This window comes from Drosophila takahashii, chromosome 2R (genome assembly GCF_030179915.1).
Source record: "Drosophila takahashii strain IR98-3 E-12201 chromosome 2R, DtakHiC1v2, whole genome shotgun sequence".
NCBI classification, from domain to species: Eukaryota; Metazoa; Arthropoda; class Insecta; order Diptera; family Drosophilidae; genus Drosophila; species Drosophila takahashii.
This window is the reverse complement of record NC_091679.1, coordinates 4,657,635-4,674,324: the sequence shown is the minus strand read 5'-3', so window position 1 is coordinate 4,674,324 and position 16,690 is coordinate 4,657,635. Positions and strand designations below refer to the sequence as shown.

Genomic DNA, 16,690 nt, shown 5'->3' with positions numbered 1-16,690 from the left:
AAGAAAAAATACATATGTGAAAGATGAGCGCCGCTAAAATTTATTTTTCGGCAAGTGAAAATGCATAGCATAGCATTCAGAATTCAAGAAAACGCGCTAAAAAAAATGCGCGGGAAATACCTGACTTGAATATTATAAATAAAAACAAAAGAAAGCAAAAATAAATATTGTTTTCTTTCATTTATTAATAAATATAAACTAAAAATTATAAAAATATAATTTAAGATCGTATGTGGGTTAATGTTTAGTGGTTAATGCTTACGCAGCTTAAAATTAAAAAAACAATAATAAAACAAAAATAAAATAAAAATAAAATAAAAAAATATCAAAAATATCTGATATATAGATATTTTTTTTCTGATATATCAAATATCATTTTGATTTTTTGTTTAAATAAAAAATATCATCGATACGATATTTTTAAATATTTCGACATCCCTACTAATAATATTTAACTTTTATCTTCCAAAACTTTTCGCAGTATGCCCACTAGGGTGGACTTTTTTAAGGTCAGCTGAGCTCAGCATCTTAAATGGTAGGTGTCTGTGTCCAATAAATTTATGCGAAAACAGAAAAATTTTATTACATCGTTAAGGCGGTGCGCATGGGCCTTAAAGTTTCGCTAAAAATTAAGTGTAAAACAAGAGAGAACGCTATAGTCGGTTTGGTGTTCCGACTATCTAATACCCGTCACTCAGCTAAAGGGAGTGCTAGTGCTGTACTCGGGATGCTGTCCCGACTAATAATCGTAACTCAGCTAAAGGGAGTGCGAGGGAGGTAGATATATAAATTTTGATTGCGTATAACTTTTTAATGAATGGTCCGATTTGAAAAATGTCTTCTACATTTTGATAGGTATAAATATACACAACAAAATTGCATTTATACTTTTCGGAAATCTTTAAAGATGTGGGCGCAGGACCCATTTTAAAATCGTTAGTGGGCGATTGTGGGCGTTAGAGGGGGCGTGGAGCTCGGCTAAACTAAACTTGCGCTGCGTAGGAAGCCAAAGAATATGTGTGGAAAATCTCAACCTTCTAGCTTTTGTAGTTTCTGAGATCTCAGCGTTCATACAGACAGACAGACGGACAGACGGACATGGCTAGATCGACTCGGCTAGTGCCCCTTATCAAGAATATATATACTTTATGGGGTCGGAAACGCTTCCTTCTAGCTGTTACATACTTTTGCACGAATCTAATATACCCTTTTACTCTACGAGTAACGGTATAACTAGGACTTTACCCCATCCCATTCCTTGTCAGATTTTAACATGTCAACTTTTTGATTTAGAAATGCAGAGTAGTATAAGTGGACTTTATTAGAATATTTATGTTTAAATATATACACGCAGCTGGAACACAGTAAAAAATGCAGAGTGCCTTTTTAAAAATCGTAAACTTCTACTGTGGCTGGGTAATATTTTACAAACACTTCGTGTTTTTAGGCATATATATTTATTTGTAACTTTAATAAATTATCACTGCGGATTTGAAAACTTTTGGATAGCAACGAAATTATTTGGAGTGTACGGAAGTTGGGCACAAAGGAATTGCGATATATTGGAATATATATATTAAATGCCGTTGCGTCGGATTAAATCTCTTTTGGATTTAGACAAGAAATCATACAACAAGTTGAACGAAATGGGGTTCGAACAACTGGCTGTATGACCGGCAAATAATAGGAATTGGAAAGCACTTATCTGGAGCGGGTCAAGCCACCGTAGCTGCTGGAGATAATCTTCGGAAAAATCCAGGAGTGGAAGTCCAAAGATCCGGTAGAAGGATCAAATGTTAGGGCGGCGGCTTGCTCGCAGAACTTATGTAGTCCCAGGGAAAACGACGGGTGCGATCCGCGTAGAGATTGGGTATTGAAAAACACAGGAAAAACTTTTCGGGGTATTGCGCGACGTGCGGCTGTTTATTATTACACTTGTAAATTAGAACTAATTACAATTATCTAAGCTTAGTGGCTCCAGAGTGGAGCGGAGACTTGGGGGAGAGTTGGAGAGGGAGAGCGAAGGGCAGTGCGAGCGAGCGAGATGTGGAGATCTGGAGAAAACTGCCGCTCGACACTGCCTGCCGAAACTAAACGCCCTTTTGGCGTGAACAGAATTTAAAAAAAAAAAAAAACAAAGGAAGAAGTTTTGGGGATAAGTCGCCATGTTAAGATATGATAATACAGCATATAGCATACTAGAGCTGCTATTTTTTAGGTGTGAAAGAAGATTTGTCTTAAATAGAGGTGCGCTCCTAGTTTCTTTTATGTAATTGGAAAGTTCATTCCACGTTCTAATCGCATTAACAAAAAATTGTCTATTTGAGAGCAGAAACCTGTGTCGGATGCATATAATATTCTTTGTTCTTGTAGATCTGGAAAATTGTAGTTTATCAAATAGGTATGATGGCTCTCTGGTGTATATAACTTTGTGTAAAAAGATTATTGTTCGGCTTTAATATAATCTGCCAAGCTAAGGTTAAATATTTTGTAAGCAAATAGAGTTACATGGTTGGATCTATGCAAATTATATATAAAACGCGCAATACTATTGTATGCTACTTTTAGTTTATGTTGGCTTGCAAAATCACAATTTGCATAGATCTCTAGACCATAGAAGAGTGTGGGTATTAGACAAGACTTCGCAATAAGTAGACGCGCAGTAAGGTAAGGAAGAATTAACTAGTGACAAGGATGTTATTAGCCCATATGTTTTGCCTATCGCTTTATTTACGTGGTCATCCCAATTTAATGTTCTATTGAATGTGATACCCAGATTATTGGCGGTTTCCACGTACTCAATTGGTGTGTTATTTATCATCAAGGGGCTTAGTGTATTATTGCATAACTTCTTTTTAAAAATGATCAAGCACTTTGATTTTGATGGATTGATGGCGAGACCGTTGTAATTTGCCCATTCATTTTCTTTACCAAGCTCCATTCTACAAATATCTAAACACTCACTAATTCTATTTAAGGGACGACTAACATACATCTGGACATCATCAGCATATAAATGGACACTACATGTCGACAATACAGACGGAAGATCATTTATATAGAGGGTGAATAATAGTGGTCCGAGAACCGAACCCTGGGGTAAACCACGCTTCAGATACGCAAACGAAGAACAAATATTTGACGATACAACATATTGGCGACGGATTTTAAGATACGAACACATAAGTTTGACGGCAGTATTAGAAAAGAAATAAAAGTTTTTGAGTTTTGAGCACAGGATTTCATGATTCACTTTGTCGAATGCTTTGCTATAGTCCAGCAACAGTAAGAAGGTGACATTACAGTTGTCCGTCTGTTGACGAATATCTTCTGTTATTTTTAAGATGGCTGATGTGCAGCTACGATTTTTTCCAAATCCAGATTGATGATCATTAAGGAGACTGTTGGCAGATATAAAATTATTTATTTATGATGCGACAATATTTTCAAACACCTTCGAGAGGTATGGAAGAATAGATATAGGGCGGTATTCTTTGCTTGCTTTGGGTATTGGGATAATTTTGGCGGTTTTCCAGCAATCCGGGAACGTAGACGTGGTAAGGGCCGTGTTAAATGTGTGCGTAAGGTACGGGATAAGTTTAGGAAGTAGAATTTTTATAAATTTAGGATAAATATCGTCAGGCCCAACTGCGTTAGACTTAACTTTAAGAATATTATCTAAGACATCACATTGGTCAACACACATAAATCTAAACCTAGTATCACAGATGTTTTCAGGTACTGAATTCAGGTACGTGTTGGTTGTGACCTCAGGAACTGTGCAGTCTGCTAATTTTAGGTTGAGTTCATCTATGTCAACATCTAGATCCTGTGATGTGGTTTGTTTACCTATCCCTAGAGTTTTAATTTGTTTCCATGTTTGACTCGAAGAGGTTGCATTTTTAAATCTTCGTGCCGTTACAAATGTGCTGTGGTGTTGCGGTGTCTTGTATCTTTTCCACTTCTGGTATGCTTCATTTCGTTTTCTAATTGCCAATTTTATATTATTACTAAACCATGGTTTTTCTGACGGTCGAATTGTTTTACTTTTGACTGGAACAAAACTATCGTATAATTGGCTAATATTATGTTGAAGAAGGTTGAGTTGAAGATCAACTGTTGGAAGACTGTAAATATTGTCCCATATACACTGGTCAAATGCTTCGCTCAGCAGTATATAGTTAATATTCTTAAAATCACGGTAAACTATTGTATGGTCAGTGTAGTTAAGGTCAAAATTATAGGTCAGGTATATAAGGTCATGTTTTGAAAATGACGGAACGATTAGCTGATCATACAAACATATATTATTAACATCACTCACAAAAAACAATCTAATAATGTGTTACGTGTTCTGCTGAAGTGGGTTGGAAATGAGAGATTCACTGGTTTCAGAACTAGCGATTCCATGTTGCTGTTAAGATGAGATTCCCTCAGAATATCACTATTAAGATCGCCCGCAAGGATTACATCAGTAAAGTTTACTGTAATATCTGACAGAAGATTGATAAGATCATTATAATTTGTGTTACAATGCGGACGATAAATGCAGCCAATTAATAGATTGTTCTGCATTATCGGGTTATGTAATTCAAGAAAAATATATTCTATTGCACTGTTAATTGTGTGTTGACAAATAATTTGGGCTTTTAATTTTTTGTTTACATATATTGCAACTCCTCCCCCATTACTGACACGATCAGAACGGTACACACTATATCCATCACACGATATTAGCACATCACACAGACTCTGGACAAACCATGTTTCAGAAACACATATAACATCAATTTCCGAATTTACAAACATATACCTAAACTCTTCCATTTTCTTTGGCAGGCTTTGGGCATTTATATGACAAATCTTGAGACCAGGTTTCTGCTTTGCCAGGATGCGCAGAAGGGCATGACTAATATCATAATAATATAATTTTAAATATCAAAATAGAAAAACAAGGACTACACACCAGACAAGAAATTTGGCTAACTACTAAATTAACAATGCGACTGATCCTAGACAATAGATTTACAAGAATAAAAGATATTAAACTAATTTCAAATCCTAATATAGAAATAAAAAATATTTTAATTACAAAATGGATTATTCTTTAAAGCGGCATCTCTGCTTGAGTCAATTTCGCCCGCATCTCTACTCAGATCAGAAAGCTCATTAGAGCTTTGCACATAGTAAGCCTCTCCTCCGTCTATAGGCTTGACAAATACGTCTCCACGGCGAGTAAAGACGGCCGCAACCCGCCTTTGTTTTTTGAGTCGCATGGCATGTTTAAAGATTTCGTAATTTGTTTTTGTTAATTGCTCGTTTAAATATATAAATGCCGGCGATTTTATTATGATTATTGGATCAACAAGTGAGATTCTTTGGCGCGGGCGGACTCGAAAAATAGACCTAACTCGCGGAGGAGGGGTCAGGTGTAGTGAAAAACAAAGGCGATTGAAAAGAGTGTTGAGGTTTTCCCCCTCGACTTCAGTTCCGGGCAAAATGGAACACGCCCCAACCCAACATTCAAGTCGGGCAATTCGTGCTGATTCACGAGGACAATTCGCCGCCGAGGCAATGGAGCCTTGCTCGAGTAACAGCAGTCATTCCTGGTCAGGATGGAAGAGTTCGAGTCGTAGAGCTGAAGACCAGAACGCGCGAATTCCGCAGGCCAATCCATAAAATAGCACCGCTTCCTGTTGAAATTGAAAGTCCATCATTTCAAGGGGGAGGATGTTTGAGGAGAAGACTAACTAAAGTTCGATTATATTATTTCTTCAATTGCAGGGACCGAAAATAACTGTTATTGTAAATTTTTCTTACCAAAAAAATCATGCACTTAGAAGAGTCCAAAAATTTTTTGAAATACACCATTATTTTTGTAAGCCATTGTAGTTTACAAATCCGTAATGATTTTTATTTATTTGATTTTTAGAATAAAAGTCAAAAATAACTGTTATTTGTTGATTTTTATGTATAACAGTTATTCTCTTGACATTTTTGAAAAAATGAAATTATTAAAAAAAAACATGCTAACCGAGTTTTATATAACTTACAAAAAATCTTTAAAAAAAGCCAACCGTGCATATTGTATAACTATATTTTTTTAAAATTTGTTTTACCCACAAAATCGCCATAAATCAAGTTTGAGTTTTATTTTTGATCACGACGAATAACGGTTATTTGACAACTTTTATTATAAAACTCAAAAAATAACAGTTATTCTTTGACTTTTACTTTACAAATCAGAAAATAACTGTTAAAATGTGATTTTTAACATAAAACTCATAACAGTTAGGGTCCCTGTTCAATTGTTATGTTAGGTTTCTCTTATAATATGTTAAATTCTAATACACATCAGGCAATCGGCTATGCGAGAACATAGAACAGACAAGATATTGTAACGTCAGGGGAGTCGATAATCTGTATTCAACGAGGAATCAACGAAAATATACAATTGTAATTGCGGGCTATAACTTCCACAAACAATTCTTGAGAATTGTTCCTTGAGATTGAGCTCAAACATCCTTTATTCCATTTTTGATGAATTAGTCCCTTAAACAGTTGTTAGGAACTCTAACAGCCCTCCATGGTCTTCCAAACACTTGGCTCACTTAAAAACTATAAAAAATAATAAGAAGTACACCAAAACAGGACTTCAGTCTGATTTTCCTAATACTGCGTTGCTAAATCCAATTACTTCCTGCATAATTCTGAATGTTATAACAGCTGCCTCCTACGCTGTAAAAACGAATTTCGCAGCAATCCTAAATCAGTTTACTCTTTCGTCAACTCAAAGCGCAAAGCCAACAAATTTCCTCCATCACTACAGCTAAGTAATGTATCTGCATCGAATGATCAAGATATTGGCAACCTGTTTGCGGACTTTTTCCAATCCACCAATTGCAAAAATAATACCAGGATCAATTGTAGCTACCCCTACGCCATTTTCAACCCTCTAATTGATGAAGGAGAAGTTCTACGTAGCCTATCCACGATTAAATTATCAAGTTGGTAAAAATTTGTTGTGAGTAAACATTGAAATTTAATATAAAAAACCTAAATATAGCGATCGCTTAATTATTCAATGCTGATGTAGATAAGGTTGCGATTTTACAGGGAGTTATGTAGAGAGCGGGTTACATGTGTAAACTTATGCCATTGTTTTTGTGGCTTTCATTTTTAAATTTTAAGAACAGGGAGTTGTGGGTTGGGTTTTATGGGAGAAAATTTATGGAATTGGATTTATTTTTTTTTACTCAGCACGGGATTTAGAATGGTTTAAATCTTAATTTTTCTTTTCTTTAAATTACTTTAGTTTCCCGATTAGACTGCTTGAGTCGATTTTTTTTTAAAAAAGGGTAGTTGAAATTCTTGTAATACATTGCAATAGACTCACTTTGGGATCCCACGATGAAGCGCTTCTCGATGGGCCTGTGAAAGAGAACCTCAACTACATTACGAAAGAGAGAGCTAAATATGCCGCTCTCATTTTGACTTGCTCACTCAATCTAAAGCGGTACTCAGCTATTTGCTCTAAGTCCCGCTTATGCCGCGATTTGGCAGCTAAGATGTGGGAGAGGGAAGTGAAACGAAAATGGGAAGAAGGGACTGCTCTGCTCTAATGCATGTTTTCCTGCTAATGACCTTCTCTCTTGATGGCTAAATCTATACTCTTAAAACTTATTAAACTAAATTTCTGCTTCCGATCTGTTTCTAGCGGCGTAAAATGACGCGTAAAATTCGTTACTTTTAAATTTTAAATGTGATTAGAGTTGATTTTGTATTTCAAAGGAATTTAATGAATTTTGTTTGGGTATTGTTTTCCCTACAACTTATTAAATGTATTGCCTGCAACTATCCCTAGCCTATGTTATGCTGGCTATTCTACAATATATAAAAGTGGATGTAGAAATTATCAAAAAATATGTAGATAATATAAATAAAATTCTCGCCGCTATGTTTGCTGCTGCGGGATCTCGGATGCTGCTGCTGCTGCTGGTTTGATTGGAGGTTGCAGGTTTATAAATTTACTCCTGTTGGCCCTTTGTTCTTCAAACGCTTCTTAAGCCCAAGCCTGGCTTTTGGCGGACCGGGGTTATGTAACCGGGTACCACCTGAAATATTAAGGCGTTCAGCCGCCGTTTCTTCACTTTCTCAACAAAAAAACTTACCCTCTAGGGGCTGGCACTTTAGCACTTTTACAAATTGAGACGGCAATTGCCGGTAGTTTTGCTAATTCTGGTAATTTTTGAATTTTCCTTTGGCTCAGTTAAATGATGATATATGCACTGCTCACTGCACTTGCAACTGGTAATTCTGGTGTGATACTACATGAAATTGACTTCGGGTCGGGACCCTGAGTACGACCTCGCTCACCACTTTGGTGAAATTCCGGAAATTTGGCTCAAGAGACTTATCCCCGTCCAAAATCGTTCTGGCCAATTTCCGTTGCCTACTTTTGGGCCGAAAGCAATCTTAGCCAACAGACAAGCAATCCTACAGTTCCCCCCCACCAAAATCTCACTTGGGGTGAGCTATCGGCACAAGAGAGATACCAGCTTGTCTTATTATCTTGTCACGCGTGGTATTTGCCAATTAACCTTCCTTGGAGGTCCTCAATTTCATAATAGGCTGAGCCCAGTTTTTTTCGGATTCTAGACTATATAAAAACCGGTGCTAGCTTTGAGCTAAAACCCTTAGCGAAGATAGTTTGCTGGAAGTTCCGGCGAAAGACCTTTTGACCTGGTTGATACGACACAATTCGGCTTCGCAAGTTATAAGCCCTTTCATTCCTTTCCCTTTGGGCTTCCATCGACTCCTGAGCAGTACGCCTTATTATGACTCGCGAGTCATCCTTACTGAACTGTACATTTCTATCCTCTAGCAATCCTAGCTCCCTAATGATTTTATATGATTTTCCATCTACTAGCATGTGCTGACTAAAAACCATTCTGTACGGTGTCGTTTTTATGGCCGAATGAAAACTTGACCTCCACGCGCAACATATGCTACTGAGTTTACTATCCCAATTCTTTTGGCTTGGCTCTATGTACGCTTTGATGGCAGCTAACACTGATCTATTCACCCTTTCTGAGGCGTTGGCTTGTGGAGCGTAAATCGCCGTATAGGAGTGTGCGATCCCATATTTCTCGAGTAAAGCGTTGAACGCCACTGATTTGAACTGCACTCCATTATCGGAAATAATAGTTTCCGGTACGCCGAAACAATGGAATATTTATTTTTCAAGGAATGAGAGAATAGGCTCGGTGGTAAATTTCTTCATGGCTTTCAGAAAGGGAAACTTTGAAGCATGATCGACCACAATAAAAGGTCCTACATGCCCTTCCGAGCAACGCCGATACGGCCCTGAAAAGTCGACGTAGAGCCTTTGACCAGTATCTCCCAAGGCTGGTCTTAAAGTCTGACTGGGATGCTTTGTTGTCTTGCCCACTTCACACCTATTAACAAAATCCTTGACGTCCACCGATAAATTTGGCCAATAGAAATATCTTCTCAAGTTTTCGAACATTTTGGCTATGCCACAGTGTGCTGCTAAGGGATCTTCATGCGTTTTTTTTAACAAATCTGAAACGATAAACATATCCGTTGCTGACCTTAACCTCACCTAATTGTTGTACTCCCGTGGAAATAGCTGCTTTTAGATCTTCGTAATTTTTCCCTTTTCATATCCACTAAACTAGATATTTCTAAGACCGAAAGGTCTTCCGTAAAAGTCCTTGACAAGGCGTCTGGCACTACATTTTGGCTTCCTGTTCTATGGCTGATTTTGAACTTAAGTCCCTGCAATTTTAGGGCCCATCGTGCAAGACGAGAACTGAGGTCTCCCTCGGACATAAGCCACTTTAAGGACGCGTGATCGGTTATAATTGAAAACTCTTGTCCCTCCACATATGCCCTGAATTTTTTTACAGCCAAAACGGCTGCCAAACACTCCTTTTCTGTGACTGTGTAATTTGATTGACATTTATTTAGTTTTTTGGACATAAAGGAGATTGGAACTTCGTTTCCCTCGGCGTCGTCCTGCATTAGAACAGCGCCCACTCCAGTGTTGCTTGCATCACAATGGATGGAAAACAGGCGTCAAAATTTGGCTTTGCAACACAGGGGCCGTACACATGTGTTCTTTCAAGATTTCAAATGCTTGTTGAGCTTCCTCAGTCCAAGCAAATTTATTTCTGTTTCTGAGCGTATCGGTAATTGGAGAAGCTAACGCGGCAAAATTTTTTATGAATTTATTGTACCAACCCGTCATTCCTAAGAAACGGCGAACCTGTTTCATTAAGCGAGGGCTAGGGAAATCCAGAATTGCAGATATTTTATCTGGGTCTGTGCCTACGGTTCCATGACCAATCACATGTTCCAAGTATTAAACCTCTTTGATGCAAAAATTGCTTTTTTCTACGTTTATGGTCAATTTGGCATTTTGAAGGTGAGACGCAACCTCTTTCAGAACTTCTATATCTTTCAAAAGTATCTGAGACTATTAGTAAGTCGTCTAAGTACAGAAACACCTCGTTCCTTAGAGACGCTAGGATCACCTTATCCATTATAATCAATAAGGGATTGTAAACTTATTTCATCATAGGATTCTCTTACCTTTATACCAGTAGGATAGCATAACATTTTTGACTCCTTAACGAGATCATAACATGGATATAATTTTGGACAGACAATTTTTGTGGTATTGTACTGGTGCATTGATAATTTACTATCTATCAGAAGGGCAAGTGCTTGATCTGCTGAATGGTGTTTTGCAGTGTTATTAGAAGATAATTTAGCTTCCTTAATTATAGTCCCCGTGGACGGGGGAGCATTTGGTAATTCATTAATTAATTTAGCTGAATCCCGTTTTCCTTCCGCCGCAAAGCCTGTTCTGCAGCCGATAGCAATTGATCCTCATCTATCGTAGGCAACAATTCTTGGCTTTTCCTTTTCCAAAAGACAGTGTAATTTCAATTTGGAGTGATCGATGTCATTGCCAAACACCATCACTGCGTGCTTTACAAGAGCGTCCCGCTGAGTGGTTTTTATATTTTCGACCAAACCTCGAAAAATGCAGCACGGCCTATTTCACTCATTTCTAAATAGAAGGTCTTTGGGCAAAATATGAGCAAGATTTTATTTTAGATTCTGAATCAGAATGAATGTGAAGGATGTATGTTCTGGTTGGATAGAATAGGATAGAATAATATAAGTTTTTTTCCACCAAAAAACAGAAACACGAAAAAATACACTTACTTTTCGGCACTTTTGGCAATAAAAATTGTCTAAAGTTTCTGGGAAAAATAACTTTTGGCTGCTCCCACTGATCACGCGATGCAATTGATAAGACTAAACTTTGTCAACTGTTGCTTGCTTCCCAGTGCAATTTTGCATGCATTTCTAAAGTCCAACTTTAAAAACAGTTATCTTCCAAAAAAATTGTTTGTTTTGTTTTGTGCCTGTTTTCGTAATAGTTGAACCTTTCTAAAACTGCTGCTTAAAGCTCATCGACCTCAAAAATAGTTCAACTTTTGCTAAAAGTCCCGCTAGATTGGCAAAATCTTACACTGTGGGCCGCCGCCGAAGCAGAAATAGGCCGATTCAGGGCATTATACCAAGAATATGAAATGACCTTACTTCGAGAAAACGACGCTCAAATGAGCCTAAATCTATAGCTCCCGCCAATCAAGATTCCTGAATTTGGTGGGGAATATCTAGGTTGGCCCCGATTCCACGACTTGTTTGTAGAATTAGTCCATAGTAAGCCATACTCAGCCAGCCAGAAGCTACATATTCTTCAGAGCTCTCTTCGCGGTGAAGCAAGGAACATTTTGGCGGATACAGCCTTTTCACAAGACACCTGGAAAAACCTAAAACTGAGGTACCAAAACGGCAAAGTGTTGGTGTTTGCTGCAATAGGGAAAATAGTCGATCACATGCCCATCAACGGGACTGCACAAGAGCTTCGAACACTACACGATACAGTGCAGAAGACTTTAAGCACACTCAACACGAAATCATGGGATCCAGTCCTTGGTCTTCTTATCAGGAAAAAACTAGATCATAAGAGCCTAGCCGCACTGGAAAATTCAGCCGATGCACCAATTGAAATTCCAGCCTTAACGAGTGTACTGACGTTTATTGAGCGCCGCGCTTGCCTGTTTGAGACGATAAACGCACAACCTAAAACAACAATCCAAAATCAATCAGTCAACAACGAAGAGAGCTGCAAGATTTGTCACCTAGGGCCACATTCCATAAGGTCATGTATCCGTTTTCAAGAAATGGATCCTTAAACGCGGCGGCAAGTTATTATTCTCATGTCTACAGCTCATAAGGTCGAAGTCTATAAATCATCAACCAACTGTCGAGTCTGCCAGCGACGGCATCATATAATGCTACGTAAGGTGGCCGACATTTTTTTTTTAATTGAGGGTACCCCTCAATGGGGAGGAGAATGTTCGTTCTCAATGTTGCTTAACATGACTAACGAACAACAAATCAAGCAGTAGTACAATTGTTAACAGTACCAGGCGTTCAGTTGCACCCACGGCAGATATTATAATATTTGTTGATCACTGTTGTCTCACTGACCCGCCAAGCGGTCAACACATTCTGCAGTGTCAGCTGACCCAACTACGCTAAACGCAGATATAGTCAAAACATACTGACCTACTCCAGAATACAACCCATTCCACTATTCTTTACACTTAACTTCCTCATCTCCAACTAGTATATAAGCATGTACCAAGCTCACAATAAATCAGTTATCAATCCATCTTATAACTCCGCGGTCTTCTTTTCTGACCTCCGGGAAGAGGCCTCGTATACAAACTTATATTGGTCTACAAGCCACGCTTGGGATCAAACAAAATGAATTAGAAGAGTGAAGAGAAGGTGAAAGTCGTAAAATTTGGAGCTCCGCAAAAAACGCTTTAAAATCATAGAGAAACTCGCATTTCAATTTTTAAGTCGGAATAAATATCTTCATAAAGTTCTCACTAACTCAGATTCTGTGCACTTAATACAGTGGAAATTGTGTAAAGCCAATAAAACTTAATTTTGTTAAATAAAAGCCAACAGTGGAAAAGTGAAAAGAAACCGAAAACTCCACACACACTCACTGGCAATATGCAAAAACAAAACACTAAGCAATTACTGCGAAACCGAATCAAAACAAAATCACTTAACAAAACGCACTCAAAAAAAGAAAAGAACGCACTCAACAGCAACATGTTAGCTGCTAAGCGCCTGCGGGAAAAAACCAACCACGATTTGAAAGCGAGCCGGCGTCCTGATGAATCCTTAACACAGATGCTCCAACTTATCAATGCAAGGTTTGATGAGCAGAAGGAGATTCTTTCCAGCGAGCTACGAGAAAGTGAAGCCCGTTTCCTTAGCAACCACTAGACAGCTTCCCAAAATACCGAGCATCATCCAGCTTCACAGGATTCGCCATCGCGAAAACAAGAGTAGAAACTGCAAACATTATGTCGACCTCATTCATAGAGAAAACAAGTCAAAACAGAGTCGACTTACACAATCGTCTACTTGACGATCAAAATGAGGTACAAGGGCAAATCCAACAGGTCAGAAAGAACTATAGCAAGGATTCGGCCGAACGACGCAAACGGAACGGCTATTATGCCGGTCGGCTAAGCCAGTTGAACGATCTCTGGCAGCAGTTTTCTGTCCTAGACGAAGAGGTCGAGAAAGCGGCACTATCTACCGGAGAGGAGTATGCCTCAAGATTAGCGGCATTGAAGGACCTGGTAGAAAAATATCAGAAAATATTTAAAGACAACATCCCGACAGGAAGTGGCCCTCAGAAAGCTCCGCGGCGAACACAGAACAACACAAAAGACCCGGTAGTCAAACACGTAACCACTGATTCATCGATGGAGGTCGCCATCCGGCAACTACAGAGAATGTTTTTTTTAAACTAAAAACCTTAACAAAAAAAAAAAAAAAAAATTCGAAACTTTTAACTATTTTTGTATTTTTTGCTATAATTTTCGGCAACTTACAAAATTTTGTTTTTAATTTTTGGAGGCAACTTTTTTTTATACCCTTTTTCAAAGCTAGCGCCTTGAAACTTTCACAGTCGTCCTAAAACATGTGTACGCAGATCAAGTTTGAAAACCGACCCGATCGGACGTCTATATCCTATAGCTTCCATAGGAACAATCGGATTTAGCTTTCACAAAATGAAGATATTTCGCTCAGTGTAAGAGCTTTTGACATGAATCTTATTCTTTTACGTATACCTTGATCAGGGTAAAAGCGCGTGCCGATCTATATCTATATCTATATCTATATCTATATCTATATCTATATCTATATCTATATCTATATCTATATCTATATCTATATCTATATCTATATCTATATCTATATCTATATCTATATCTATATCTATATCTATATCTATATCTATATCTATATCTATATCTATATCTATATCTATATCTATATCTATATCTATATCTATATCTATATCTATATCTATATCTATATCTATATCTATATCTATATCTATATCTATATCTATATCTATATCTATATCTATATCTATATCTATATCTATATCTATATCTATATCTATATCTATATCTATATCTATATCTATATCTATATCTATATCTATATCTATATCTATATCTATATCTATATCTATATCTATATCTATATCTATATCTATATCTATATCTATATCTATATCTATATCTATATCTATATCTATATCTATATCTATATCTATATCTATATCTATATCTATATCTATATCTATATCTAATTTTTATTTTTTTTCAATTATAGAATATTTTGTTGTTTATTAATTCATGTTGCTATTTTAGTCAAGTTTTCATTCGTGAAATCTGCAAGGGTATTATAACTTCGGCTTGCCGAAGTTAGCTTCCGTCCTGGTTTTTTTTTTTTTTTTTAAATGTTGAATTTTGGTTATATGCTCATGATTTTAGCTGTAACTTTGAACTTTATATTTTTAAGATTTTATTTTATTAAATGGTAACAATTCAAACTTTATGTGTACATCGTCTAGTGGAGACAGTGACTCAAAAATGTATTCTTGAGCACTTATCAGCCGTTTTACGGTATGATCAATAAGGGATTGTAAACTTATTTCAGCATAGGATTCTCTTACCTTTATACCAGTAGGATAGCATAACATTTTTGACTCCTTAACGAGATCATAACATGGATATAATTTTGGACAGACAATTTTTGTGGTATTGTACTGGTGCATTGATAATTTACTATCTATCAGAAGGGCAAGTGCTTGATCTGCTGGTGTTTTGCAGTGTTATTAGAAGATAATTTAGCTTCCTTAATTATAGTCCCCGTGGACGGGGGAGCATTTGGTAATTCATTAATTAATTTAGCTGAATCCCGTTTTCCTTCCGCCGCAAAGCCTGTTCTGCAGCTGATAGCAATTGATCCTCATCTATCGTAGGCAACAATTCTTGGCTTTTCCTTTTTTGTGTTTTAGGCAGGGACCGTAAATAATCATTATTTGAGATTTTTATTTTAAAAGGCCTACTGAGGTTTTTACAAGTTTTAATCAATTATTTAACTGGTTTTTATGCACTTTATAGACATGAACAAATAACAATTAATTTGCTTTCCAGATTTGTTGAAATACATATACTTTGTGGACAAGAGTAAAAAGAACGTTATTTTTGACGTTTAAAACAAAATATCACAGTAGTCTTTTTAAAATAAAAATCTCAAATAATGATTATTTACGGTCCCTGGTTTTAGGACAACACTCAGAGAAGACTTTTTGTGACCTCCCTCTTGTACTTGAGTTTGAAGCAGTGACATCAATGCGACAGTCTTCGCCATTTAATGTGACCTGAAGGCCACTTGCATTATGAGCAAAAAACCTGACTTTATCTCTCCTAGATTTCTCAAATCGGTTTTGAAACTCAAAAGACAGTGTAATTTCAATTTGGAGTGATCGATGTCATTGCCAAACACCATCACTGCGTGCTTTACAAGAGCGTCCCGCTGAGTGGTTTTTATATTTTCGACCAAACCTCGAAAAATGCAGCACGGCCTATTTCACTCATTTCTAAATAGAAGGTCTTTGGGCAAAATATGAGCAAGATTTTATTTTAGATTCTGAATCAGAATGAATGTGAAGGATGTATGTTCTGGTTGGATAGAATAGGATAGAATAATATAAGTTTTTTTCCACCAAAAAACAGAAACACGAAAAAATACACTTACTTTTTGGCACTTTTGGCAATAAAAATTGTCTAAAGTTTCTGGGAAAAATAACTTTTGGCTGCTCCCACTGATCACGCGATGCAATTGATAAGACTAAACTTTGTCAACTGTTGCTCGCTTCCCAGTGCAATTTTGCTTGCATTTCTAAAGTCTGTAACGTGCACGATTGTGATGCATCAGCAGTCCCTCTGTCTACTTTACGGTTCCGGCCGTGCTCAGGGAAAATGGTGTGGGTCGTTTGGGGCTGCTTCCACATAGGCGCTACATGAACAAATGTTGTAGACAGTTAGGAATACGAGGAACTCTAAACCAGGTTAGTATTTCTCAAGGCGCGTTTATATAATTGGACAGAAGAACTAAGATGTGGTTGTTCTCCTTTTCCTGGCCCACCCAACCTGTAGAATCTGAGAAAATGGCGTGATCCTACCCAATTCAG

The 16,690-nt window shown here is 37.3% G+C and overlaps 1 protein-coding gene and 1 long non-coding RNA gene across 3 annotated transcripts in view; one reads left to right on the top strand and one right to left on the bottom strand.

Annotated features, from left to right (window-relative positions):
- The window catches only part of LOC138912471 (uncharacterized), a 243,488-nt gene that overhangs the window by 34,690 nt on the left and 192,108 nt on the right, over nucleotides 1-16,690 (bottom strand). Inside the window, exon 3 of one of the 2 annotated variants that reach the window (XM_070213388.1) lies at nucleotides 4,457-4,493. The exons of the other annotated variant lie outside the window; for it this stretch is intronic. Coding sequence (XP_070069489.1) covers nucleotides 4,472-4,493 — 22 coding nt within the window. The 3' untranslated portion in view covers nucleotides 4,457-4,471. Of the gene's footprint in view, nucleotides 1-4,456; nucleotides 4,494-16,690 lie in introns of those variants that run through there. 2 annotated transcript variants of the gene reach the window in all.
- Nucleotides 1-16,690, top strand: part of LOC138912474 (uncharacterized) — a 199,026-nt gene that overhangs the window by 112,983 nt on the left and 69,353 nt on the right. The window lies entirely within an intron of this gene.